The 27,603-nt window shown below is 39.6% G+C and overlaps 2 protein-coding genes across 3 annotated transcripts in view; one reads left to right on the top strand and one right to left on the bottom strand.

Moving 5' to 3' along the window:
• The window catches only part of ARHGEF26 (Rho guanine nucleotide exchange factor 26), a 50,910-nt gene extending 40,756 nt beyond the window's left edge, over positions 1-10,154 (top strand). Inside the window, exons 11-14 of the mRNA XM_084530234.1 lie at positions 153-362; positions 5,041-5,108; positions 5,568-5,672; positions 5,979-10,154. Of these exons, the coding sequence (XP_084386360.1) occupies positions 153-362; positions 5,041-5,108; positions 5,568-5,672; positions 5,979-6,121 (526 nt within the window). The 3' untranslated portion in view covers positions 6,122-10,154. The remainder of the gene's footprint in view (positions 1-152; positions 363-5,040; positions 5,109-5,567; positions 5,673-5,978) is intronic.
• Positions 8,427-27,603, bottom strand: DHX36 (DEAH-box helicase 36). 2 transcript variants are annotated; one of them, XM_084530233.1, is made up of 26 exons: positions 27,394-27,603; positions 27,141-27,262; positions 26,251-26,452; positions 25,656-25,694; positions 25,276-25,446; positions 24,262-24,341; positions 23,142-23,216; positions 22,840-23,006; positions 22,598-22,679; positions 21,957-22,097; positions 21,050-21,152; positions 19,160-19,247; positions 18,059-18,114; positions 17,879-17,943; positions 17,247-17,390; positions 16,501-16,618; positions 15,797-15,895; positions 14,771-14,944; positions 14,371-14,457; positions 13,567-13,650; positions 13,366-13,465; positions 13,191-13,281; positions 12,406-12,526; positions 11,735-11,887; positions 10,546-10,750; positions 8,427-9,460 (listed from the first exon to the last, which is right to left on the bottom strand). In XM_084530233.1, exons 1-25 carry the CDS (start codon positions 27,595-27,597, stop codon positions 10,565-10,567), a joined length of 2,952 nt encoding a protein of 983 aa, XP_084386359.1. In that variant the 5' UTR covers positions 27,598-27,603; the 3' UTR covers positions 8,427-9,460; positions 10,546-10,564. The 2 variants fall into 2 exon arrangements, with proteins under 2 accessions (XP_084386359.1, XP_084386358.1); XM_084530232.1 differs by having other exon boundaries at positions 8,427-10,750.

Here is a 27,603-nt window from a genome sequence, read left to right as displayed (position 1 = left end):
TTCTGTCCTTGGCTAGGCAGCAATTGCTGCGTAAAAGTTGTTTAAAAACGGAACTGACTTCGTAAAAACAAACAAGGAAGGGGAAATCACACACCTGGTGGAAAACTAAGCATTTTAATGTTGTGTTTTTCTTTTTCTCCTTTGTTTTACAGTGAAGAGAGTTACAACGTCACAGATTATTCTTTAAGGGATCAGCTCGTGGTACAACAGTGTGACAGTGAGGACCTGACCTCTTCTCCTGTAAAGAACACATCAGCTATGCTGTACTCGCGGCAGAGCGCTACAGTGTACCTCTTCAGGTTGGCAGTCCTCAGTAACCACGCAGGAGAGAAGGTGGAGATGCTCTTGGGAACAGACACTCAGTAAGTAAATAGTTACAACTTTTGTAATTTTTCACCTGATAATCTCAACAGGTTGTTGTTGCTCTCCCAGCTCCCTCCCCCCCAAAAAAAGGTCGTATGAAATGCCCAGCCTTTCTTTGTTTGCAAAGTTTAAAAAAAGGTGAAACAAAACTGAACAGTAAAGTTTGCAAGCAGGCAGTCTATGATATCTGATCAGCAGTGACCGAGGAAGGATTACATTAAAAATGACCCCGTATTTGTCACGGGCCACGCTGGCGTCCTGTTCAGCAACGCTGGAGCGTTTGTTGTTCCACCTGCTGACTGCTGTGATTTGCACTGTTTTTATTCCATTAAGTGTGCACTTCCAAAGCTAGGCAAGGTAACAGTGACAAGCCTTTCTGTTTTTTTAATGATTGGCAGAGAAGAAGAATGTGCAGCTTGTATAAGATCCTAGATAGAGGAATAAATATTTACTGGAATAAAATAGAGCCTCTCCAAACCTGGTTCAGTTTCTCATGGATAATCTTGTCATGAGAGGGCTCAGGGGTTTTAAGTACATGTCATGTTACTGTCATTCTATTTTCTTGATGTCATGTTGTAGGGATAATAGCAAATTGAGTACACATGCTAAAATTATGTAAACTGAAGTATCTGTTACTAGGTGCTATTGTTTTAGGTCTTCAGACCAAGAATTAACTGTGCTTCTGCCTCAGAGACTGCCAGTTCCCTAGCCAGTGAGTAATGGCGTGGCCATGCCTTGCAGTGTGTTACATTAATACCATTAGGATAAGTAAATTGAGAGCCCATTAGAGGGTAGAATAGAAAGGAAAGATGACAAAGCTCCACTTGTATGTTGTACGGTGTGGTCTGAAATAGAGTTCTCATCACAAAGCCACGTCTGACTTTCTGCAAACATTTTGCTGGCTCTTCCAAACCTGCAGCCAAATGGATAAGTACAAAGCTGGTGGTGCTGTTTTTTCCCCAAGTAATGCAGCAAGGAACAAAAAAAGGAACTAAAAAAATACATTGAGGTAATGCAGAGGGAGTCCATGTTGATGCAAGGTACAGTGAGCTACAGTCGTGCATTGCTTCAAGGTGCTGAAAGATTGTCTGGGATAGCTTTGCATAAAAATGCTTCTCATAAACAGGAACCAAAAATCTTAGGTTTAACACTTCTTATTTTTGGAAAAAAAAAAAAAAAAAAAGAACTGACATGACCATTCCTAAACAGTAAAGACTTTTTGTTGCATGTTAGTTGGAGAGGGTTTTCATCAGAGGGAAGGTGTGTAAGTCCGTGTAATGTTGCTGAAGACAGCAGAGTATCTGAAGGGTAATCCAGGCTGAAGATAATAATAATGCTGGATTTCTGAATCCCTTCTGGTGGTTATTGGTGAGGCAAACATGCCAGGGCTGCAGGACAGGGATTTACGGGGGATTGGAGGGGGGAGCGTGGGGAGAAGCTTGTATGTACAAAATTAAAGGTGGTGTTTTCCAAACTGAGCTTAAAATGCAACCCTTCTGATTCCGGCAAAGAGCAGACTACAGGCTGTCAGTGCTCTCATTTGCAGTCCTCACTTAGCATCAAGATAATTAGCTCATTCTAATTAAGCCAAATCTAGTGAAAGTTAATTATTGTTCTATTTGCTTCTTACAGTAGGATGACCTCAGGCTTTAGTGGCGGGTAATGTAGTTTAAAATTACTTTAAAGACAGAGTAAGCAGTGTAGCTGCCATTAACCTTTCACCTTGCCCTGGATGCGTTTTTCCCGTGCGAGGTTCAGAGGCTCCCAGGCACAGCCCCTCAGGACCCGGCTGTCTTTGGAGCTTGTGGAGAGGGTCTGACTGCCCCCTGCCTGGCACAGCTCTGGGTCTGGGCACTCTTGGTGTTAAGGTGCTGTCTCTATTAAGCATCACAATACCTCTGTAGCTACGTGACTTGTGTGTGGCATACCTCAACTTCTCTGCGTAATGTTTCTGACCTGTGTTGCCTGCATACACTCCCAGTTTAAATTGTGAAGCACTCAGTTTCTGGAGCAGTTTCATTTGAGCTTCTGTAAGTCTCTGGATCATTGTTGAGATCCCAGAGATGACTGTGGACAATGAAGGTTAGTTACCCAAATACTACAAACATGACAACGCTCTGAGATGGGGTTGGGGCTTTGGGTGGCCCTGTGTGGACCAGGAGCTGGGCTCGGTGACCCTTGTTGTGTCCCTTCCAACTCGGGATGCTCTGTGGTTCTGCTTCCACTTGAACTACAAATGGGGCTGAGTTATCGCTGTTGGTTGTTGTAGTGTAAGTACGTGGTAGGTCAAATACTTCCCTAATATTTTCTTCTGAGTGCTGGAAGTTGAGATGTGGGTTTCCTGCCTCACTTGCCTGTTAGCAAAGAACTTCCCTCAAATAATCATTGGGGCTAAGGGGTAAGTGCCTGAAGTAAAGTGGAGAGCAATGAGTGTCCTGTTGTTGCAAGCAGTCTGTACACCTGCCTTCTGCAGTGCGCTTGGATGTGCAGCTGTCTCACCAGGAGTTACCACTCCAGGTGGCAGCAAACACTGAATGGAGTGTGTTGGGTCCAGTGCTGAGCGGTGCTGTCCCGGGGCAGCTTTGTGAATCTGCACCACAGCGGGGACGGTGCGGGAGCGGAAACTGCAGGATGGGATGGAGGAGGAGTTTGGCACTGCCGCAGGGAAGCTGGGGAGCTGCGCTGGATAGAGGTGGTCCTTGTTCTCCTGGGGCAGTGCTGGAGTGCTCTGCTTTAGAAAAGGGCAACAAGCAGCGTCTTGTTCTTTCGGGTGCGAGTCTCGGAGAGGCCATCGCTTCTGTGTGGTGCCATTAACATCCACACAGCCCTTCACAGAAGTGAAAGATGGTATCTGTTCCGCGGAGGCTGGGGGCGGGACACAAGACATGAAACAGAACGCTCCAGACGCATCCCAGCCTGGAAAAACTTACAGTTTTAGGTTTGCTTTCAAAGTTTAGAATAACTCTGAAAGAAACTATAGATCATTAATGATTCCTATTAAAGATCTTATTATAAAGTAAGCAGATGATTCAGACTTGCTTGGAAATGCGATTTTATTGGGAAAAAAATGAAGCACATTTTTAGTTGTCTGGGCTTTTTATAAAAAGACATTTTGTTCTACAGAATATTACTGCTTGCCTATATAAGGTTTGTGATAGAAATAGCAGTTCAGCAGATTGTCTTTCAAGGGAAAAAGTCTCTGACAATACCTCCTTGATTTTAAAACTTTTAATAGAGCGTTACCGTGTGTGGTGTGCTCAGGGCACTGACACTCCCAACTTTTTGTAACTTGAGGCGAGCGCGATGGGGAGGGCAGCGGCAGGAGGAGGGCCCAGCTGGACGCTTCAGAGCGCTCGCTGATCGGAGCGATGCATGTTCAAAGTGAAATGTTTGTGTTGACTATGATTTCCAGCACAGTTTGATCGCGTTGTGTCACTTCGTGTGGCTCGTGGTTCCCAGGTACAGCAGTAGAAGCCCAGGGTCCGGAGCGTTACAGTGGCATTACAGCTCCAGCAGCGGGGCACGACCAGCAGATGCGGGTGGCATCAGGGGAAGGCTCCTCACAAACCTCGTGTGTCTTTCGTGGCCTGTTCCCACTGAATTACAGCTCTGGAGCAGCTGTAATTGTGCCTGCTGCTGGAGGCGGAGGGTTAAATTACAGGGTCACTTAGCATTAGATGATCCACTGGCGCTGGCATCTTTTTGTGTTTGTCTCCCGGTCTGTCTGTTTACACAAGTAACATCGATTCCCTTGAAAAATACACAGAAAGCTATGGAAGGACAAAGGCTTTTTTGGTCAGAGGTTGGACTCGATGATCTTGAGGTGTCTTCCAACCTAGACGATTCTGTGAATCTGTGATTCCCTAGTCTGGCTGAGAGCCGTGTTTTTTGGACTGGATTTTTTGTATGCTCTTAACACTGCCTGCTGGAGAGAGGGTGACTTCAGTGGGAGCAAAGTTGTTTTGTGTTCACCAACGATCTGGTGTACGTGGATTTATGAAGAAACACATATTTAGATAGGAAGGCAGTCTGGTATTATCCCATTTTTTAAGAGTTGTTTGAAAGGAAATGTAATTTTCTTATTAAGACTGGTTATGGGAAAATACGAATCTGTAAATAACATGTTTCTAAAAATAAGAACAAAATTAAGGTTGTGCAAAATTGTATATGTTTTCTTACTGTGGTTGAAACACAAGTTTAGCACTGGTTTCAGATTTTCAAAAAATGGACAACTGCAAAAGACAGATGTTACTATTTTTAGTTAACTCAAGTTATCTAAAGACAAAATTTTGAAGAAGAAAATTCAAGTGGATTATTTAATTTTGTTTAGATTAGTCATAAGTATTGGTCTCAGACACTTAGTAGAGAAGTTTACCTGCATTACTTAAAAAATAATTAAAATAAGGGTATGTAAGATGTGATGCCAGTAAGAACCATGTGTGTATAGGCATTTTTTCTACTCTAACATGCTTAAAATGTTTGTGTTTGAAGAGTGTTATTACAAGAAGTAGTATCACACCTGGCCATGTTTTGAGAGGAGGAGAAAGGAGGTTATGTTTAGTTTTTCTTTCACAATAAGAGGAAGAATTTAAATACAGAACCTTGAAAAGGGAGTAGTCTTGATCATTGTTCAAGAGCACGAGTTGGGAAACTGAATTTTGTTTCTGCTGTTTGCAGAAGTGAAAGAGCTCGCTGGATTACGGTGCTTGGGCAAGACAGAGATGGGCAGAAGACTGACAGAACGAGTAAGTTGCAAGTACTGAGATTTTTGAGCACTCTGACATGAGAATAGAAGTGCACTGCCTCTTAGCGGGGATTTGAGCAAACACAGGCTCTATCCTTAAAAATGTCACCTTTCTTTTCCTGGGCTGTGTTACTTTAATATACATGAAGTTGTCATCGCTTCCTTCTTTGAGGAGTTTTGTTTTGCCCAGTTATTTCTGTTTGCGTTCATTAACGCTGGCCAGTTGTTTCAATCTGTTACCAAGAGCAAAGCTCCCTTCTTCGTGTTTAACCCAAGTTTGTGTGGATGCTCAGGTGAGAAGCCATCTGCAGCATTTGCTGCCACCTGTGTGGTGGGTGGGGTGGGGCAGGGCATGTGCTAAGACACACTGATTTCTTCAAATCAATTATATACACGTTTGAATAGAAGATTTGAAATGGAAATATTGTAATTCAGCCTTTCTTTTCTTTTTCTTCCCCAGCTTTGACTCAGGTAGAGATCATCAGAACCTACACAGCAAAGCAGTCAGACGAGCTGTCTCTCCAAGTTGCTGATGTTGTTCTGGTTTATCAAAAAGTGAATGATGGTGAGTATGCGTTGTTAGCAACCCTCTCTTACCACTGCAGATGAATCCAGCTAGAAGAATTTGTTTCCTAATAGAGTTGGCCATATGATGAATAAAGGCTAAGCTTCCAGGAAAAACTTGAGCATTTAAGCTCAAGTTCCTAAGGACAGCCTCTGTTTAGGCAACAGCTGTTTAAAGTAACTCATCACCAGTCATAACTTATATAGATAAATCATGAATGCGGTGACACTGACTCAGAAGTTCTGACAAAGTGCCTTTAAAATTACTTGAAGAGGTTTGTTGCTCCCTGTCTGTTCACACCTGCAGGCTGGTATGAAGGGGAACGACTGCGGGATGGTGAAAGAGGCTGGTTTCCCATGGAGTGTGCTAAGGAAATCACGTGTCGTGCCACGATCGACAAGAACATGGAGCGGATGGGACGCTTACTTGGACTTGAAACAAATGTGTAGATGGTTTTTGCTTCTTCATACTGTACTAGAGGATTTGCACTAACTGCTGTCAGCGGGGAATGGCTGCATGCACTACAGCTCTCACATGGAAGACGTGGGTCACAGATGTGTAAAATCTGGTAACAGAGCACTGATGTTTCAGATAGCCCATTTTGGTTTGCATTTTGAGAGCTCTGAACTGATGCCTGGCTTGAACTGTAGCAGATTTCAACTAGAAGTAGTTTCTTAGGCACTGGAGATCAGCTTTGCTTTTTTTTTTCCCCTCAGATTTCCCTTTCAACTTTAGTTCCTTCATCCCTGCTCTTTGCTTACTCTTCTGCCACTCTTTTTTGATCATTTTGACTGACTTTCTTTCAAAATTGGGCCTTGCTGTAGCAGACTGAGCACCAGAAACTCACCACACCTATATGCTGAGCTGGAGGTGAACAGGAGCATAACAGCGGGGGGCAGTTCCTGTTCCTTGGAACCTGCAGCCGTACGCTCCCAGTACAGGACTGGGGATTTAAGGGGATACTTCCCAGCTGTGTCAGAATCCTTGTTTCATGTAATTCAGAAGGGCTCACCTCTCCAGCACAAAGCCAGGGAGGAGCCAGATTTGCTAATCTAAGAGTGAATGAGATCGCTGCAATCTGTGGGCGAAGCTGACACAAGGTAAGAGCCAGAGACGTGCTGCTTGTGGTGGTGGCCTCCAGTACTGGGTGTGGGTACTCAGTCACGCAGCTCAGGTGTTCTGGTGCTCTGGTGTTGAGATTTCTGAAAGCAAGCAAGAAGTACCAAACTGTACCAAGTACATAATGACATTGAGGGTCTTTGTTCTCAGATCCATTTTAGCACAAGTATCAGCCTCAACTTGGGCTTGTTTTCATTAAGAACAGCCTTGGTGGGAGCAGTTGTTAGTTCTCTTAGCTCCTCCTGGCAGGTGTGTCTTATGGTGTTTCTTCCAGTAATTTTTTTTTAAGCTCATGGGCTTTGCCAAATGAACAAACCCTTCTGTCTCGTGTCTGCTGTCTGTCCTCAACTCTGACGGCTCTTTTACCTCTGAATGCCTTCTTGGCAGCATGGTTGCTTTTCCAGTACCTTGCAGTAGGTTGCACCTTTAAAGCTTAAACCTTATTTTCAATACAAAGTAATTTCAAGCTGCAGAAAAGTAGCCCTGTGCATAACACAATGTGGTTTTTCCCACTAGCATCGTCACTGTGAGTCTTAAATGCCACTGCTCTGGTTCAGAATTCAGGTGTCTGGACTCACAGGATTTTTTTTTTATTTTTTTAAAGGATTGTATAACTGCTGGAAATGTGTCCATTTTGTTTCAGTTTTCTCCAGGTGTTTGGCTAGGTCTTTCTATTAAGTTATTGCTGTAGAGCAAGGGTTTTGATGGAGACTGCAGAAAACATGAAGTACATTCTTCTGTTTTTTTTTTTCTTCCTTTTTGGTCTTCTGTGCTAGAGGAGATTGATTATTTCCTTCTGTGGAGGCAAAAAGTTCAACTGAACTTCAGTTTACTGACCTTCCTCTTTAGCATTTGTCAGCGTGTTGAAGCCACATGCACAAAAAGAGGGAGCCGTAAGACCTGTAGGGACCTAAGCGGCCAGGTCTCTGCTCATCTCCGCTGTACGAGGTAAGAGCACCACTGAGGAAGGACGTGGGAGCTGAGAGCTCGGCCCCTGGGGTAACGTGGTTATAGCTTGGTGTCCCTGTCAGCACCTTCGTGACTGCCACCGAGGGGTGCCCAGCTGGGTGCTGCCACACACATCTCAGCTCCCGAGAAGCCCTCTCACCATTGCACTACCTGCACCACCTAGATTTTTGCAGCTGCAGTTTAGCTTTGGAATTTCACAGGAAAAAAAAAACAACCACTAAATATTGTGTGAAGAAAATGCACTAAAAATGAAGTAAGGTTCAGTGCATCATTTCTGTATATCCGTGTGACAGGTTGTACTATAAAAACCTTCATTTAAGGACAAGCTGGTAAGTTAACAGGCTTCAATACCTGCTAAATAAAAAGGTGGCAAAAAGTTATAGTACAAAGGCTTTCTTCTTGTCACAGTCCCAGTCTTTTTTTTTTAAAGGGTGGTGTTTATATTCTGTACTATGGTGATCTGTGAGTGACTTTGTTTATAAACATGTACCTCTATAACAATTGAAAGTCGATTAGGCAATAATTTTGTACAAAAATCCTTACCTTGATAGTCTGACAGTGGTTTTACAGCCTTTTGAATTAATTTATAAGTGGACTGATAAAATGGTAATGGTATAAACTGTAAATTGAACAAAGTCTTATTTAACATAGTAAAAATACTGCTAATATTTTAACAAAGAGTTTATTGTACACAGGCAGATGTTTAACAAAACTGAATGTATAAATCCAGGCATTAATTTTATTCAGATTTTTAATACTGTATATATTTTTTCATACCTTGTCTTTCCAAATAATGTTTTAAAAGCCATTTTTCCTACTCTCAGACACAGTTCTTCAGGAATTAAAGACAGTTATGATTTTATAGGACAACAATCAATAAAATCTTTTTAAATCCTTACTAAAAAAAAAGCTTCAATTTTTCTTGACCTGCAGATTGTTAAGGTGATAGGTTAAATTTGTTCTGTAACTTATCTTTGCTTGTTTTTTTTTTGCTGTTCTGTAAAGATAAACAGCGCTACTGTGTCCTCCTTCATCTCTCATGGACCTACCTGTACACAGGAGGGTTGAGCAGTGACCAGGCCCAGGACCCCTCGCCTCTGGGTTAGGGGAGAACCCGCAGGGTAAGGGCACGCAGGCACTGGGGAAAGGCATGGGGCTGCGGTGGGACAGCTGCCACAGAGCAGCCCCCAGGCCCTTCCCTCACTGCCCAAGGCCAGCTGCTTACACTCCAAGCTTTAGGTTGAGCTGGAAAGTACAACTCGTATCATTATTTACACATTTTTCATGTTACTGTGTAAGTAAGGATCTGACCACACCAACCCACAACCACCTCAGTGTGCTGTGGTCTGGTTGCTACCCCAAGCACTCCAGCACCTGGGGTTCAAGCAGCAATCCCACCATGGGTTTTCAGAGGGTGGAGGAAGATGCTCCAAAAACAAACCTGGCCTCCTCTGCTCCTTCTTATTCCAAGAGAAAGTATAGCCCAGTCACAAACTGACTGTTGTATAAAAAATAGCTATGCTGGATCAGAGGGGTGGTGTTCCTTATATACCAGAGATAAATACAGCTGATGCTGGATTAACTGACAGGAAGATGTGCCCCTGTTTTAGTCCTGTTTTCTTCAGGATAACACGAATAAAGTGAATAAATCCTCCTGAGCCCATGATTCAGGTGGATGAGAAAGGCCACAGGGACGATTTCTGTCAAGCACAAGAGAAAACATAAAGCCTCTAAAAACTGAAAGTTGGTTACATTTGCAGAACATCAAAATGAGAAGCAAAGGCTTTTTATTCCTCAAGGATAAACCTGGAAATAATAAAACTATGGCTGCAGAGCAAACAGAAGGTAACAGGAGGCTGCCAGCTGAACTGCTGGCACTATTCAGGCCCTGGTTTGATGCCCACCCATCAGGTCCAGACTAGTTCTCTCAAAATCACCCCACTTGAAATCCTAAAATAAGAATAATTAATCAAATGGCCTTAGGTATTTGGAAGCATTCAAAACAGAATGACAGTCAGAACATTAAGAACTAAGAGCAGATGAAATAACACTTTAACGAAAAGTATTTTAATGTAACACTATACCTATACATGGATTGCTTAAAAAAATTAGAATACAATGAACCCTTAAAGTGTATTCCACCATCAGTTTTTATAACCATGAAGGTCCTGTAGTCTAAATTTTTCCATCAGTACTGATGATGGATGGGTACAGAAAGTGAAAAAAGATGAACTGAATGGGATGAATGGAAGGCGAGAGTATTTCTGAAGACTTTCCTCCCACAGCACAAATTCAACAACATGTTTTCAAGTTAGTTTAGTTAAGCTATCATTACCTTCTGTGAAAACGTTGGTGAGAAAACTGCTGCAACAACACAGTAATCACTCCCCACCCCCAAGAAAAAAAAAATAAAAATCTTCTGAGATGTTTTTACCAATAGCAAGAACAGTTTAAGCACAATTAAGCAGTACTTTAGCTTCTTTCCCTTCCCCACCCCCCCAAATCTGGTAACAAATATTTTAAAAAAAAAAAGCTACAGTTTTAGAGGACTCGGAGGAAGGACAATACATACACCAATTAACATTGCTAACATTGCATTTTTTTCTTATTTAAAAAGCTACCATGAACACAGAATACCATGCATATACAGATATTACCAACTATTTTGAAATAACTGATCTTCAGTACGAGGGAATTACCTGCTTGCCCTAAAAGAGTTTTTCCCTCTAGCTAAATAAATGCTATAAAAAAAATGAAACAAAGTAAGTGAGTATATCGGCTTTACCAACACAGATGAAAGTGTGTCAACTATAGCGCTCGTTCTGAAACCGTGGAGCATAGTTTCTGGCACTTTCATTCTCCTGCGTTGTGATTAAGTCTATAATAGCGGTCAGTACTGCTGTATCCCTGGATTTAGTGTCGTTCCAGTCCACGGGGTGTGGGTTTTCTATTTTTTCCTGTAGTAGATCATCGAGCTCTTGTCTTAAATTCTGCAGACAAAAAGTTTGTTGGAATGAGAAGAGACAGGCAAGTAGAAAGCCACACTATGTTACCACAGTAAGTTCAAACCCCTCACGTTCTCTGTTCTCCTAATCTTTAGGCCTGCTGTTCTTACATCAATTTATTTCAACACTGCTACCTTCAGGATCAAAAGCTGCTTTTCAGAAGCTAGCTTTGCCTTTTATGACCTGATCTCTGGATGTGATGGCCTGTTCATCCATTAGCTGACTCTTTAAGGAGACTAAAAATATTTGGATTAAGAAAGAGAAAGTCAGATGCAATTTCTAGGATCTAATAAACAAAGCTCTATTCAGCTCCTCTTTTCACTGGAAAGTATTATTGCCAGCTGAAGAGCCCCATCCCCATGTTCCATATTCTCATGGTTATTTATGGACTGATCAGGTCATCCTACAGCTTTTGCTACAGTAACTACAGAAATTGTGCTCTTCAAATCTCTTACTGTAAGATGTTTAGAAGCCCTTTAAATCCACCTTATGACTCTTCCCTGAAGCCTCCACTATTTTTCAACATCCCCAAGAAATTTTCAGCAGAAGCTTTAAGAGCACCTTCCTTCCAACACTGCAAAAGGCACGCAAGCCTCATTCTCATTAGCCCAACTATTACACTGGAAACTCAAATACATAAATAAAACTTCAAGTGCCAGCTCCTAAGGCCAAACAGAAGAGAGTTCATCAGTGTTTACTTCTGCCCAGTTTATCATGTGATACAACAAGCTGGTCAGAATGTTATTTTTACTACAACTTTTTGATTTGCATTCATACACAAACCTTCAGTTAGATACCTTTCATTTACTGTGTATACTTCACATGCTTAGTGGGAATACATTAAAAACATTTTGTTACCTCCCTATAGCAATACATCAATAGTTCAACAGCAACATCAAATATAAAAAAAACTCTAGGAAGAGTTACTGTTAAACTAAGATTTCTGGATATATTATTAAATATAATTACCTTAACTAACTGTGCTATTCTAGCTGGAGACTGGAAAACAATCCATTCATCCACAGCAATGGTATCCTGATCTTTATCCTTCTGAATGGATATATCCCCTCCAAAGAACAAGAGGCAGTACGGAGAGACTTCTGTACAATCATATAAGTAAATCTGCAAGAAAACAAAATTGTCCAGTCATCCTTGAAAGCATGTTATATGACATCACTAACCCTTAAGGAAACACAAGACAGAATTCCAGATCATTTTTCAGTCATTCATAGATTTGCAAAACAAATCTGAAGCAACTCAGTTGGAACAGTTACATAAAATCACATCAAATGGGAGCAAAAATGGTTCCAAATACAGTCCTTCACAGAAAGCGCTGAACTCCAACTAATAAAAAGAAAGCTTGCAAACTTTTTTTCCTTAAAAAAATAAGAAAAAAAAAAAAAAAGAAGCAGAAGCAAGAATCTATCAGAAGTTAATATACCAGCCATTTGTGGAACAATACCACCAAGATCCCACAGAACAGAACCTGACTGCATGTGCAAGAAGTGACCCAAAACATGAAGGCTTCAAACAAAGCTGGCGCATACCTTCTGGGCCATGTAAGAGACACTATTCACATCCCTTGATCGAACACATTAAAGAGCTACAAAAATAAATAACAAATATAAACCACAACATACACTGCTAGTTCTCATCTTCAAATGGTACACAAGCCAGTTGTAATGGAATTCTGTCTCTTCCACATTAACAGATTTAGGATGAATATTAACTGTTCCATCTGTCTTAGTGCAAACTTTCACCCTGAAAAAAAAAAAAGTAGTTTTACCATGGAAGTAAGATACTGAAAACAGCAAAACCACATCCCAAGTTAAAAACCCTCCAATTCTCCACCAGTGTTCTGAACTCCAAAATGAGGACATTTGAAGGAACTTCTATTTCTTTCCTCAAAAGATTGCAACTGAATCTACAGTAGTAATTTTCAGATACCCCTCTCTCTGTGCTTAAGTTTAAATTCACCTCCTTAATAAACCCTGTTGTTCTCTCAAGTAGGAAAGACACGAGGCACTGAACCTTCCTGGCAGCTGACTTATACCTGGCTCCACCATGCGGCTAAGATGCAGTGACATGGGATCTCCTGCCACGTTTGCAAGCTTACTCTTACATGCATCCTTGAGGTGACTGAAGCACACTGGACTTGGTTCAAAATGGAGAATCAACGGACTGGTAGTGCCAGCTGCAGATGGATCTAAATTAAGAGATCTGAAGTAGAATTTTGACTACCTATTCTTACACCTACCACAGACATAATCACTTGTTTTGTTTGTTCTTTTTTTTAATTCTAGGCACAGTGACCACTCCTAGCTTGGTGCTTCTATGTTACATACCCAGGAAGTGTGGAAGTTAGCCAAGCTACCTAATTTAGAAAATACCTGAAACAAAAACCAGCATTGTACCAAATCCTTACATTTTTCTCTTTTTGCTAAAGCTTGGCCGAATCTTTGCAACTTTTGGATATAAACCAGCACAGATGACTGCTTTGAGCAACTTCTCATTATCTGTAAAAGACAGCAAAGTAAGTAATGCAGTTCTGCAAATTGAGAATTTGACTCAAAAGCTTTCTGTTTCCTTCTACTGTTTACCCGAGTTGGTATTAGATTTGGGATCCTTGGGGTCTCTGCTATTCACAAATCCAGCTGCAAGGAGATGCTCAGCAAATTGTCCTTTCATGTTATGAAGCATCTATAGGAAATAAAAATTGTCCCAGAATGATGCTGTGCCAAAAGGCTCCTCCCCTTCCCTGACAGATGTATTCCTCCATTTTCAGACCATCAGGATGTTACCTGGAGTGTATTTGAAGACAGGAAATATTCCCAGCAGTAGTCTTTCTCAGTTCTGAATCCACGGCGCCGAGTCTCTTCCCAGCCCTAGAAATTCATACCATAGTTCAAAGGCATTTAAGTGAACACATACTAAAAATATTAACTATATAAGGACAGATCAAAAAAAACGTAGGTCATTACAAAGTTACATTTTTCTCCTTAAAAGAGAAAGCAAACCCTTTAATCTCTTTGTATTATGTTATGTACATATGTGTATGTATCTCCACACACCTATACACATATGGCACAGAGCAGAAAAACACAACATTTTTGAATTGAAAACTTAGTTTTCCCATGGTGAGGAGCAAAATCTAGCCAAGTTTGTCAGAACCTCATTTGTTGCTACTAACAGTCTTGTGCTACACAGCTAAGTCTCTAAATCTTTTCTAAGTCTCCAATGCTTTTGAAGCCCACTCCAGCCTCTTGCAGGTGCCGGAAGGACAAGAGCTAATGACTCGGGGATTTTTATAGCACAACTGGGAAACTGCCACCAAGAAGTTCTACTGTGTTCATCCCTCATCAAATACATGTTTAGAAAGTAATGTTACCATGAATTTACATTTCCACCAGCATATCCACAAGAAATTAGGTTACTGAGCCTGGACAAGACTCCTTAACACTAGAAGGGTGAAAATTAATTTTGTTTTATGTTTCTGTAGAAACCAAGAAATACTTCAGAGCATACACTGATCAGATTTTTCTTTAGATTAAAGCATAACACCTAAACCAAAATTTCTGAAGGAAAGAACGTTAAAACATGCTTACCGTGAAAGCATTCACCACTGTCAGATGATCACTTTTTGTATTCTTTGACAATTCCTTTCTTCTTGCATCTGCTACTTTCTCCTTGCCCTATGAACAATTAGAACTTATAAAATATTCCTGACTGACAGACCATTCTTCCTTCTAGCTCACCTTCCCTAACAAGGGTACATATATACAGCAATACTTTGTATGGAACATACATAAAAAGTGATGCTACTTCCAATATTCTGTAAGCAAAACACATGCTATTAATTATTGTAAGGCAAACAGTACTTATAAACATGTAATTAACCTGAAAGTAGGATTAAAATTATTTTAAACTACAACATCTCAGTAGCGTCCTAATATTCTTATGAGGATCTTAAAATCTTATCTGTAATGCTCTTCTTAGAAACTTTACCAAAGGAATGACAAAAGGGTCTTTGAAGCTGAGGCTTGCTGCAATCGTAAGGACTGGATCCAAGCAACAGAATAAAGCTCCAAAGAGAATCATTTTTCCGATATGTGGTTCAACTGGTAATCGTGCTAAATGTACACCTAGTGGAGTCAGCTCTTCTTGTCTGTCCAAAGCATTCTGTCATAAAAAAAACAAAAACAAAACACAAAGTCATAACTGCAGTGTGGAGGATGCAGCTAACTGTAGTATGGTCAGACAGGAAAGTGATCATGCAAATTACAAACAGAAACATTCAACAGATACAATCAAGAGCAACCATCTTTAATTGTGTTTCAAGTGGTTTACTGGGCTCAGTGTCTTTCTGGACCAAAGTATGAAGACTAATTAACACTTCAGTGTCTTCTCCTGATCAAGCTTACTTTTGGACTTGTGTATTTCCTATCCCTTCAGTGTCACTTCTTGTTTCATTTACTCTTCTCTTTGCTACTATACAGCCTTGTCACAGAACAACAGATGTATCACTGAATGTCATCTAAACATTAATAGAATTATGACAATCAGTCTGCATAGCGCCTTTCATCTAAATTAGACATTGCAATTTATTGCTACAACTGGTTTGTATAATTAATACCAGGCAAAAAGTCAGTAGTACGAACAGCTCATTGATCTCTCCTGCCCCAACATCCAAAGGGGCACTGACATATGAGAGACCTTGTTCCTATCTGCCTTACTTACCCCCAGAAATAAATTCTTCACTAATCCAACTGGGACAGAAATACCACTTCAATATACAATATAAATATTCAATATTCAAATACAAAGTTAACTTCAATATTTGAAGTTTATTTCCTCTGTTCAGTCAAGATACAGGACGCTGCATAGCCTAGAGATACAGAGTCTGCATAATAAGGGATTCAAATGTCTAGACCTGTACAATCAGAATGGTCTTTGATAACAAACAATGCAGTAATAACATGGCTGTAAACAAACTTTTCCTTGCATGAAACTGTATGTTAAATAATACTTTACCAGCTCCATCAGATGATTTATGGCCAACATTACAGCATCACGAGATGGCGGATCCATTAGTTTGCTCAGAAAATAAGCAATTCCTCCAAGCTTTAGAATCTGAAAGAAAAAAAAACAAAAAGAATAAAGATGGCTACCCACCTAAAAATCAATAAGCAGTGATCACACTAGCTACAAAAGGTGTGAATAGCTCACAGCTTGAATTAGGATTTCAATAATTAAGAAGTAAGGACAAAATAAAGACATATTAGTGATGAAATTTTAAACGTCTATTCTTCAGTATGTTGCATGTGGTATTCCTTATGCATGCATAGGAATTCCATGCAAACTTCCAAAAAAGAAGTGTCACTCATGTCAGTTTTAGAAGAATTTTACCAAAAGGTAAAATTAAGAAGCCTTCTCTCTCAGCTCCCTGGCATTCTCACAGAAGCAACTCTGATCTAACATTTTTGGAGGAAAAAAACGTGTTCACATTTGTGTTAGAGTTCAGCTTTTATTTATACCAGACAATATATTTTTCTCAGTTTTGGTACCATTCTGCAAATAATCGCCGCACTTACTAATCGCATATATTGTGCTTTTGCTGTGACAGAATTTAGACTTGAAGACAACTCTAACCTCAGAGTTGCATTGATTTAATCTCTCAAGCTCTTATTCCAACAGAAATGTCACTAGTATACATGTTTGAAGACGCATATGCTTACCTTGATCTGCAAGCAAAGTTCTTCCAAAGGTGTCCTCAAGATCTCAGGTAGTTGATAATCATCTAGAAGGCTAGCACGGAGCCCATTGTATAGATGGTAACAATGACCTGGTTGAACTCTACAACATATTTGAAGAAATAAATGCATGCTTTTCCTATGACACTGTGACATTATGACTGTGTTCATTTATAAGCAGCTTTCCAAAACACTTCAGGGAATTAGAATTGAAGTGTATTCAATTGCAATAGCCATTTCAGCTTTCAGAAATATAGACCCATCAACAGGAAAACAAAGGCATAGAAAATGCAGAAGTCTCCAATTAACTACTCAAAGGGAACAATGAGGAGATCAGAGAAGAACTGTACGTCTGAACAAAAGAAATTCCACACGGTATTTTGCGGGGGAGTGAATATTTCTTAGATATATACCAAATTATTTAAAATTTAATTTGAAGGCAATTTTCACTTTAATGTATCATAGCCTCGTAAGCGAGGTGTGAATGCAAACATTATCAAATTTGAAAAAAATGCAGGATTTATTCTTCTACAATAAGGAAGGAAACTCATGACTGAAATGCAGCACAAGTTATGTCAGTTTCTTAGGAAAACAACAAACCATTCTTTCCCTAAGTACAAGAGAGTTGTGCTAGTATCTGCTTCCGAACATGGGATTAACAAAGTACTACCTTCAGCACACGAGCTCAAACTTAACATCACAGAAGTTTTCTAACTCGCCATTATTCTTACCTTCCTGCTCGACCTTTCCTTTGCTTGGCATTAGCTTTACTAACCCACTCAGCTGCCATTGTGCTAATGTTGTTCTGGGTATCAAAGTGAGTTTCCTTTATCTTTCCACCATCTATAACGAATACCACGTCATCTATTGTAATGCTGTTTTAAAAGAAGAAAAAAAAAAAAAATGCAACTCTTCATCTTTGCAAACTTAGCCTAGAATCTTAGAAAGGTTTAGCTTCTCTTTACCCCCTCCCAAGCTGCAAGCCAAAAGTTAAAAAAATTCTGTGCTTGGAATTTCATTAAGAAGAATGTTACTAAGCAGTTCAAGAGCAAGCTTGTTTTATTCTCCTAGGTCTGGCACTATAGAGTCACTATATACAGTTATAAAGTCTGTAGAGGACAGGCAGCTCACATTTATTATGTACAACAACTGCAAGTCATTATAGATCATCCATGTCTTGATTTTTTTAAACAACTCTCAAAGGAGAATTCCAGCTCAGTCTACAGATGTATCAGAATTGAAAGTGTTATAAATCTACGATACAAATATTTCAAATGCATTTTGAAAAAAAGTTAAACAGGCTTATTTTTTAATTTTCTCAAAATTATGGTTTTTTTTTTGGTCTGCATAGCTAGCTATTTACCTAGTCTCTGCAATGTTGGTAGCAATCACGATTTTCCTTACTCCTGGCGGGGTCTTCTTAAACACCTGTAATTATCCATGGCCCATTTATATGTTTGCCAAAACCAAACATACACTCAATTAAAATTGTTGGTAGTTGCAAAATGTTATGTTATTGCATAATAATAAAAGACAAGCATACCTGAGTCTGGTTAACAGTAGGCATCAATGAATGTAAAGGTATGATAATAAACCTATCTGAAAATTAAATCAGTAGAAGATACAGAGTAAGCACAGATACTTTAGTTACACAGGAAATCAAGAATACAGAACAGAGAAAATATGCTGCAAGTAAATCTACTATTTCCATTTCTTATTCTGAGTTGGTTTTTACCATGTAGATAATGGCATAGTAGCATAGTTTAATTATTATTATTTTTTAAATTATTTTTATTTTTTTGCTATTTGTTAGCAATGTTCGATACATTGGTGTTACGTGCAGATGACACATTCTGAAATACAGGCGTATATGCTAGAAGCTCCGAATAATATAAACTGAATAAACTAATCACCAGCTACAATAAGCTTCTCTGGTAGCCGCCAGCTACCTAAGCTTCTCTGGGATACAAAATCATTACGTTATTCTGCAGAAGATTCCCCCAAAAGCTAGTAAAACATAAAACTCACATAATAAACTCCTTTATACCTTTTTACTTTAGAATTTGCCATGTTGTATTATGATATGATATCTTGGTGAATACAAATTACTGTACAGAACATAATATATTCAATTGTAAATTAACTATTTAATAACTATTCAAGTTTACTTATTAAATTGACATTCTCCTCTGGTTTTCAATAATTCTCTATCTGTGGAATATACACAACATGAATTATTGTAAGACTATCTGAATAGTCAAAAGCATAGTTAGGACAAGTTAACTGAACATGAGGTATGCAAACAAGACAAAATAAAGCATATAGGATAGGCATAGGATATTTTACTGTCCTATTAAAAGGCATCTAGGAAAAAGAATTTAAAAGAACCCATCAGCAAAGTATTAGAGAGAAGTTGCTTAAGCATCAAGCAAAAATAAGAAATTAACACAGAATGAAGAAAGAATTTAGTTTTGGATGGAAGTTACTGTAGCTATGTAAAAAAACAAAAAGCCGAACACACTGCAATCATTTTGAAAGGGAAGGAGGGAAGAAGAAAAGTCCAGTGCAATACCAGCAAACATAGGCAAAAATAAAAGTTTGCCACTAATGCTGCTGCTAAACTTGCACATAAAATTGTTTTTACCTGACTTAAACATGACTTGTGACATCAAGAGATCATGCAAAGTGCTAATGTTGTCCCATCCTGGAAGAAACACTAGAATTGCACCATCCTATATATAAAAGAAGCGAATGGGAAAGGAAACAGGTTACAGTAAGTTACATGCTATGCAAAATATCACCTACTTGCATACTGATACATATATTTCAAGTAAGTGATACCTGAAACCTCACTGACTACAACTTGAAATACTTTGTTTACTACAGAAAAGAAGTTTGTCTTGCTACACATTTATCTGAACTTAATAAACAAAAACTTCCTTTTTGACATTTTGGCCTGCAGCATTTTAAACACTGTATGAATTTGAGCTGCAGTTAAACCTCGAAGAAACGAAGTGTAATTTTCAACAAAGAACAAAATAAAAAACAGTAAGTCATCCTCATTATCCACAGCTTAAATACTCTATCAATTGAAATATTAAGTAATTTGGCATTCTCAATTATCAGAATTTTCTTCAGTGACTCAAGCTACAGTGTCAGCTCTTCCAGAGATGTTTTTGAACACATAAATGAATATAAAACTTCAGGCTATGGTGTAACCTACGTATATTCCCTATGGCAACAGAAGTTATTCTTTCAAGTTTCTTACTGCTTCAAGCACAGAAACCCTCTGATAACAATGTACCTAACAGTATTATGTAAAAAACCTTTTACTGGGACTCTAATTAGGATCTTCAGCTTCAGAATCTGGTGGTTTTATATTTCAAGAACTACCTCCTCTAAAACAACATAAAAGAAGCTACAAATTGAAATAAAGACTATGTAAGAGTTACTATACTGGTCAGAGCCTCACAGAAACCTAAACGTGTAGGTGAGTAAAGATCTCAAGCATTCTTACATTAAAAAGTAACTAGTTGCGTTGTCATTACATCTGAAGCACATTCAGGGACAACTACTAATGAAAGTGGAGTAACTACAAAGCGTGACACGCTGTAAGTAGGAAGAATTTCCTAGCTACACATTTGGTAAATGTGACTGAATTTTTATATATCCTAGCAAAATTCTCATCTTCACAACTGCTAAATTACATTCAGATTACTCAGGCAGAAAACCATTTAAAGCCCATGACATACTGTAGATATGAGGGACTGGATATCAACTCTAAGCAGTGCTGTGCCCTCTCTCTGTCATTCCTGATAGGGAAGCTCCTAGATGTAAAACATTTAGTTGTACATTGAAGAGGTTCTCAGATTGGTTTTCTACAGCTATTTCACAAACCGTAGGTTTTACTACACACCCCAAAAAGTACTACCTTGGACAAGATAAACACATGCAGTCAGAAGAAGAACTAAGAGTTAAAATTTCATTTGCAATTACACTAGTTTTCATCAGATGACTAATGTGTATGAAGACATTTAAAAGCTTATCCCAAGGAAAAGAAGCCGCAATTGGAGTTAAATGGAACCCAAACCTTCAGACTTCTATCCTGTTTTATTTGAGTCAATCTCTACTATCATCAAAAGATTTATAGTCTCTTTAGAACAAAAGTCTGAAATTACTATATTGAATATATATGCAAGTTATCCAAGCTTTTTACACGCATAGCTATCATTAACGCCTACAACTGTTATTCAAGAACTTAGATACGTGCTACCTTTTAAACCTGGAATCTGTTGCAAAAAACACTGTCTGACCACATTCTAAACTCGGGGCTTAAATAGCAATTGGGTATTTAGAGCTGTTAGATTACTTTTGAGAAAACAGAAAATAAAACTAGTAACAAAAAAAACCAAAACCCTCTTCTTTATATGCATGTAATAGACCAAAATAACCACCAGCTTTAACTTTCTCCACCAGCCACTGACCACAATTCAGTCATAGCATGAGAACATGCTGATAGGCCACAGAAACATACCTCTTCTTCCAAAACAATGTGTCTGATAAGTGCTGCTATAAGGTCAAGGTCAACCTTGTCGTCGTCCATCATTTCCAAGGCATCTATAGTACTCGCTGAGTACCTACAGGCAACAAAAGCATGCAGATTGGTTACTTGCTAGCACAAAGTCATGCACTCATCTCTGCTGTAAGGTTCTGCAATCACTCATCTGTGTAACCTACTACTGCTCAATTTCCTTCTTTCTTTGTAGGTACAACTGAACAGACATGCTGCTCTGAAGACTTATTTTAGTTCAATTATTGCCAGTTTAGAATAGTAAGTTTAAGAATTATGACTGAACTGTGTTTGGAGCATTTACATGACATTTTTGGGTTATGGATCTCATGAATTATCTAGGATCTAAGTAATCTGAGTTTACCCTTCAATTTATCTCTCCCTCACAGTAAGCACAGAAGGCATCTCATCTGTTCAGCCCTTTCTTTTCATGAAACCTAGTACCAATTACTATTTTGTTCCAAAGACCTGTCTGAGAAAGGGATGGAGTAGAAAAGGACAAGTAGAACATGGGATAGAACAGAGAGCACCAAGGACTTGCTCCCTTAGGAAAGGGAGATAAAACAGAGCCACTTATATTAGTTATTGCTGTGAAGCTGGATATATAGGAAGTCACAAACTGCAGAGGTAAAATAAGACAGGAGAAGGAAAGAAAGATGCCGTTCCTGAAATAAATTTGCCAGGCTACGTAAGTAACCCACTTATTCAGATAGCAAAGCAGTCAAATGCTGGCAAAGAGAATGTCTCAAGCACAGAGTCTCTGCTGGGTGCTGAAGAGGCAAAGTTATTTAGCTTAGTCTTAAACCACTCTTGAGGAGTATTAAAATGTTCATTAAATTAACAACACTTAATGCAGAAGAGTGAGAACAACCTGCCCCGCAGCTGCCTTAAGTATTCTGGCCATCGTTCCCTGTAGATTTCCTCTTTTTCTTCTTTTTCTGGTCTGCTTATATGCCCTTGCATGAAGCCTTTCTTCCACCGTGGCCGACGGTCTGTGTTTTCTGGCATATACCTTTAAAGTTAAATAGAAAATAAATTTAGAAACTAGTAATTTAATCCAGCTGCATGGGAGTTTTCTAAACTGTGGACAATATACAGTACTTTAGCTGTACCATATAACACATGTAGGATTCTAGAACTTTCCTCTAAGACTTTTTTTTTTTAATTACAGAAATGATAGGTACCATCTCCAGTAAGCATGAAAACAAGTAAAAAATAAACATCAAAGACGAGCTTAATTTATCCACCTGAAAATTCACCACACTGAAAGACAAAACACAAGTTGTTCTTTTCCCCACACCAGCATTTCCAGGTTGCTACAAGCCTATTACTGTAAAAGCTACCGAACTTCCCTCAAAAGGTTTTCTGCAACAAGATGTTCAACAAGTTTACTCCTGAAAACCACAACTAATTTTTCAACAGGCTATGTAGACTGAGATAATCTTCAAAAAGACATACTAAATAAAAACAAACTAAATATTATCTATACTGATGCTGAGAAAATACACTTACCTCAACTTCTCAATTACGTCTTCAAGAAGATACTCCACCACTGGGAAAGTGAACCCAGGTATGTGAATCATTGGACAATTATCTGTTGAGAAAGGCATGTCATTTTTAAGCAGCAAAAAATTTGCAAAAAATTACATCATTAATTCCTTTTATTAAAAGCAATCCTAAAATTTGACATCTGCATTATGCCATAGAAGCCTGTATCACTTAGAAGGAAAATTCATAGGAAGCATTTAACCTACCAAAGTATTCAGAAAACTTCTCTGCGTTTAAAGTAGCACTCATCAGTATTACTTTCAGATCCAAACGGACATTCAAAAGATCTTTAATAATGCTCATTAAAACATCTGATTGAAGATTTCTTTCATGAATTTCATCAAGGACTACATGACTAATACTGGACAAATGCCTGAAACAGAAGAACAAAAAATTAAACATTTGCTTTTAGCAGAAGTAAAAAATAGAGCAGAGACTAACAAGAACAGGTCATTAGTCAAGTCATTCGATAATTGCGTTTAGTTTCTAATAAAACAGGAAAACTTACTTATCTGACTGAAGCCACTGTAGGACAATTCCTGTGGTACAGTATAAAATTGAGCCTTGTTTCCTCGGTAACCGACTGGAAGAAATACATCAAGAATTCTTCAGTTCTCTTATTTTACAAAGTACTTAATAAAAAATTAAAAATTAAAACACAGGTAGTTGTTACAGACATTATGAAGTATGCCTCATTCTTGAACTTGTTCACAGTTCAGCTGAGAGAACAAGGGTTTTGGACAGAGTCACAGCATTTTTGGTGATGGGAAATTAACTTCTTGTAGCCTGACGGAACCTCTGACTTCATTTCTCATCATTTCTGCACTGATCTGCTGACTCCAAATTCTCACAACCATCTGAACTCAGCACAGATGACAGCTGTGTCATACACAGCACTGTAACATTCTTGATTAAACATTAAAGAAAACAGAAATGAGATTCCATAAACTAGTGCTTCAAATTAAAGTGCTGGAAGGACTGAACTGTCATCTCTCACCAGCAGTTTTTCCATCAGTGGTGAGGTTTCGTTGTTTGCTAGTTACATCCCAGGTAATTTTTTAAAATTACAAATCACTGCAAGTGTAGTAACTTTTGTTCTATGGCATTAGGTCTATGAACTCTTGTTAACAAGACTAAATTTATTACTTGACCTTAACAGAATTACTCATTAGGTAACTGTAACAAATACATAATTCTACCCAGAAATACGGCTTATAGCATTCTCTCCTTTAACATTTTAATTTCTCCTTGAAATTAATTGATTAGGGACATCGCTTTTAACCTCTGTGTATAGCAAAACCTTTCAGAAGAACTGAAAAAAGGACTTATTAGTGAAAGTACAGCTTAGTGCTAACCAATCCTGCCAGCCTGAAATTCAGAACTGACTTCGCATAACAACCTCAAACCACTCATTTACATGCTACACAGAATATAATAACCATGCTCAAACTTTTTGAGTATTTTTCAAAAACTTTATTACCTGTACAAGCTATTCAGAGGAATGTCTTTTGGAGAAAATAAGAGAATAAAAAGTGTTTGCCTGTGTTAAGAACTGCCTTGCAGTTTTTTCGTTTTGAGTCAATGCCGCTTTACATGAAGGAACAAAAACTGTCAAGAGAGCCTCTTACCTCTGAAGACGAATCTGGTATCCTGTACTCTTGCCATTACCGCATGCTTCTGCCCTTTCAGCAGCAACTCTCTCAGCCACCTTCAAAAAAACAACAGCTCATTAAAAAAAAAAAAAAAAAAACAAAACACACAAGGCTGATCCATGATTTAGCTACTCATCAGTAAGAAACACCTAGAACCAAGATGCAATGTAAATAACAGAACACCATGAAAAACATCTTTTCCCTTTCCTTGAGAGCAGTGTTTCCTGTCTGCAAATCAAGAACAGATGAGCAACCCAAGACACGTTTTAGAAAAACACAACCATCTAGGCATCAGCAGTACACTCCTCCAGAATGCACCACCCCTTTCAGTACGGCCAGCTTTCCTCATGGAGAGTGATGTTCTATACTCATTTGATCCTTAACTATAAAGAAGAGCAATTACTGTGCACTGAAAAGCCAAGTTCTTTCTTGCTCTTTAATACATTTCTAAAGGGCTACACAACACTACTGTTTATCTTACTTCACATATGCACTGCCCAGTCCATTAAAGCCACCAATATAAATCATGCCTACATTCAAGGAAAAGGGAGGCATACAGCACCAGTACTTTAATCACTACCAAAACTTACGAAGTATCGAATTAGTGTATATTAATAAAATTGTTATTTGCAATAGCATCAATTAAGACTGAAAATGAATACACAAAAAACAACCTTTCCTGTCCACTGCAGGCGGAATGCTTATCTTGAACTTTACCATTAGTGTGACAACATCCAAAAATAGATCAGTTTCTTTGAGAGGTACACAGTATCTATCTGGTCATTTGGATTTTTTCCAGATCTTAACTTCAAATAATCTAACAGATTGTATATTCAGCTAATAAACTTGCCCTGTAGCTTAGGCCCAGTAGAAAGAGATCTGTTTTTGTTCAAAAATCCTAAGACAGTCATTTTATCTGGACTTACGGTGGGGATGACAACAAAGAAACACACCTACAACCGTTAGTCAGCTTGTCAAAGTGGAACTTACTGAGATAGCACTGATCCTCCTAGGCTGAGTACAAACGATCCTGCAGGTAGACCCCATCCCTCGCTCTATGTAGTCATCCAAGATGAACTGCGTGACTTGTGTAGTCTTTCCACAGCCGGTTTCACCACTTATCACAGTTACTCGATTATTATTTATAAGGTTTACAAGTTCCTGTTTCCAGAGAAAGAAAACATTTGCAAGTATTATGGTCAAAAACAGATTTTAGAAGTACTTTGGTAATTCTCCACTACTGTGAATTAAAAAAAATAAATAAATCACAACAACAATATACCCATCTGTTTCCAGTAATACTGAAACTTCTGAAAGCTGCAGCACCTCCACAAATCATGAATCTTTCTTCAAATTAAACACATGCTTACCTGTCTCATCCCATACGAAGGGAGTTTCTCTCGGAATCTCTGAGAAAAGAAAAAGCAACAGTACATGTTTTCAAACACCTCTCCAACACTGAAGTAATACTAACAGATTTCATCCATGATCTAGATGAAACAGATCAGTAACATGACAAGCTGCTCACCCAAGACTGAACAGGCCCACTAGAAATAAATTTAATTCCATGCATGTTCTCAGTTTCACTAAACGTACCAGAAATATTTAACACCAACAGTTCCGTACACAAAGAGGCCAACATACGCAGTTAAAAGATTAGGGCCTCGAACAGCAGGCTTCCCATTTGAGAGGTGCTAAAACCGTTTCCTTGTACGGCTTTATACACTGCCATTACAATAACCTCAACTACATTTTGAAGAGTTGTTCCTTCACAGCCTATTGCCCTACTTTTAATTTTACACACAAACGCAGAGATAAAAGTCTATTTAAAGAAGAGAACGGAAAATACACATCCAACTATACAATGCAAATACTTAAAATTTTGGATTTTAAACAATCAGAAATTATCACTGACAGTCTAATTTTCAAAACCAAAAGCTTTTTTTTTAACTCATGGGAAAGTACCTGCATTTCAACATATCTAGGATCAGACTTCTTCTTTCTTAGATCTTCTTTAAGTTGCTCATCTAAATCTGTATCCTGCTGATTTTTTTCAAATAGGTATTCCACATCCCGATCAAGGAATGTTTTTTCCAAGACTGGTCTCTGTTTGATAGGAGCTTTTTCCACCTCTGGTTTCACTTTTGCGGGCTGTTCTGGAGTATTACTGAAATAATGGCAAAGAACAGAAGCTTCAAAGGTTACCCAATACATGCTTGGCCACTGAGAAACGTCCACTGAAAAGTTCACTGAACCACTCCAGGCAGATCTGTTTTTGAGACATTACATCCCCAAGTTTTTTGAGCCCTAAGCTGAAGGCAGTGTGGTGTACATTGTAAAAGACAAAGAAACGTACAACAGGGTCATGGGATCAAAAAACATACAACAGGATCTTCAAATGTAACGTGTTCTTTTGCATTAAAGCTAACGTACTAACGGAACATCTCCAGAGAACTGCTGCTTAACGGCCTGTCAGAACCACTGCCCCATAGCCGGATCTTTCACCAAAACCCAAACCCATCAACCCAGCGTACTGAAGGCAAGGTACATGACCTCCCCATTTTACTGCCTGTTTAAATCCTTGCAGAAAAGGTGTCAAGAAAGGGTCCTATTTCACTGAGGCTGAGAAAACCTCCCAGCACCAGAGGAAGGATGACAAACGCCACCTGTGGATGAGCAGACCCAGAGGCCACGGGAACTTGGTCACTCTGTTACACAAATCCCCTGCTGTGGGCCTGGGGATCAGCGAAAGGGCTTTTATGACTCTAGATAAAGCTGTAACACCCCAAACTCCCCAGCAGCCCGGGAGGGAGCCTTGCAGCAACGGTCAGCGCCCCCCGAGCCAGGATCCTTACCCGTCCTCGTCCCCGGACCACCAGGACATGGCGTCGGGCTCCTTCTCGCTCCTGCTCTGCACGGCCGTCAGCAGCTGCGCGATCTGCTCCTCGCGGCGCTCGTCCATCCGCACCACGGCCCGCTGCGGACAGCACAGCGCGGCGTCACCCCGACCCGCGACGTCACCCCCGCGGCCCGTGACGTCACTCGCACGACCCGTGACGTCACCCCCGCGTCAGGCAGCGCCCCGCCGGGCGCCCCCCCGGCCCCCACCTGCTGCCGGTCCGTCTCCTTGCTCCTCTGGCCCTGCTTCCGCGCGTACCACAGCCCGATCTCGCGGCCCTTCAGGTGGCTGGGGTGCCGCCCCCGGCCTCCCCCGCCGCCCCCGCCGCGCCCCCCGTGCCCGCCGGCCGAGGAGGAGGCTGCGGGGCCGCCATCGCCGCCCCGGGCCCAGCCGCGCCGCTGCTCCGAGCTCATGGCCGC

The sequence above is a fragment of the Aythya ferina genome (genome assembly GCF_964211825.1).
Source record: "Aythya ferina genome assembly, chromosome: 9".
Classification (NCBI taxonomy): Eukaryota; Metazoa; Chordata; class Aves; order Anseriformes; family Anatidae; genus Aythya; species Aythya ferina.
Note: the sequence above shows the minus strand (reverse complement) of the source record. Positions and strands in the feature narration are given on the sequence as shown.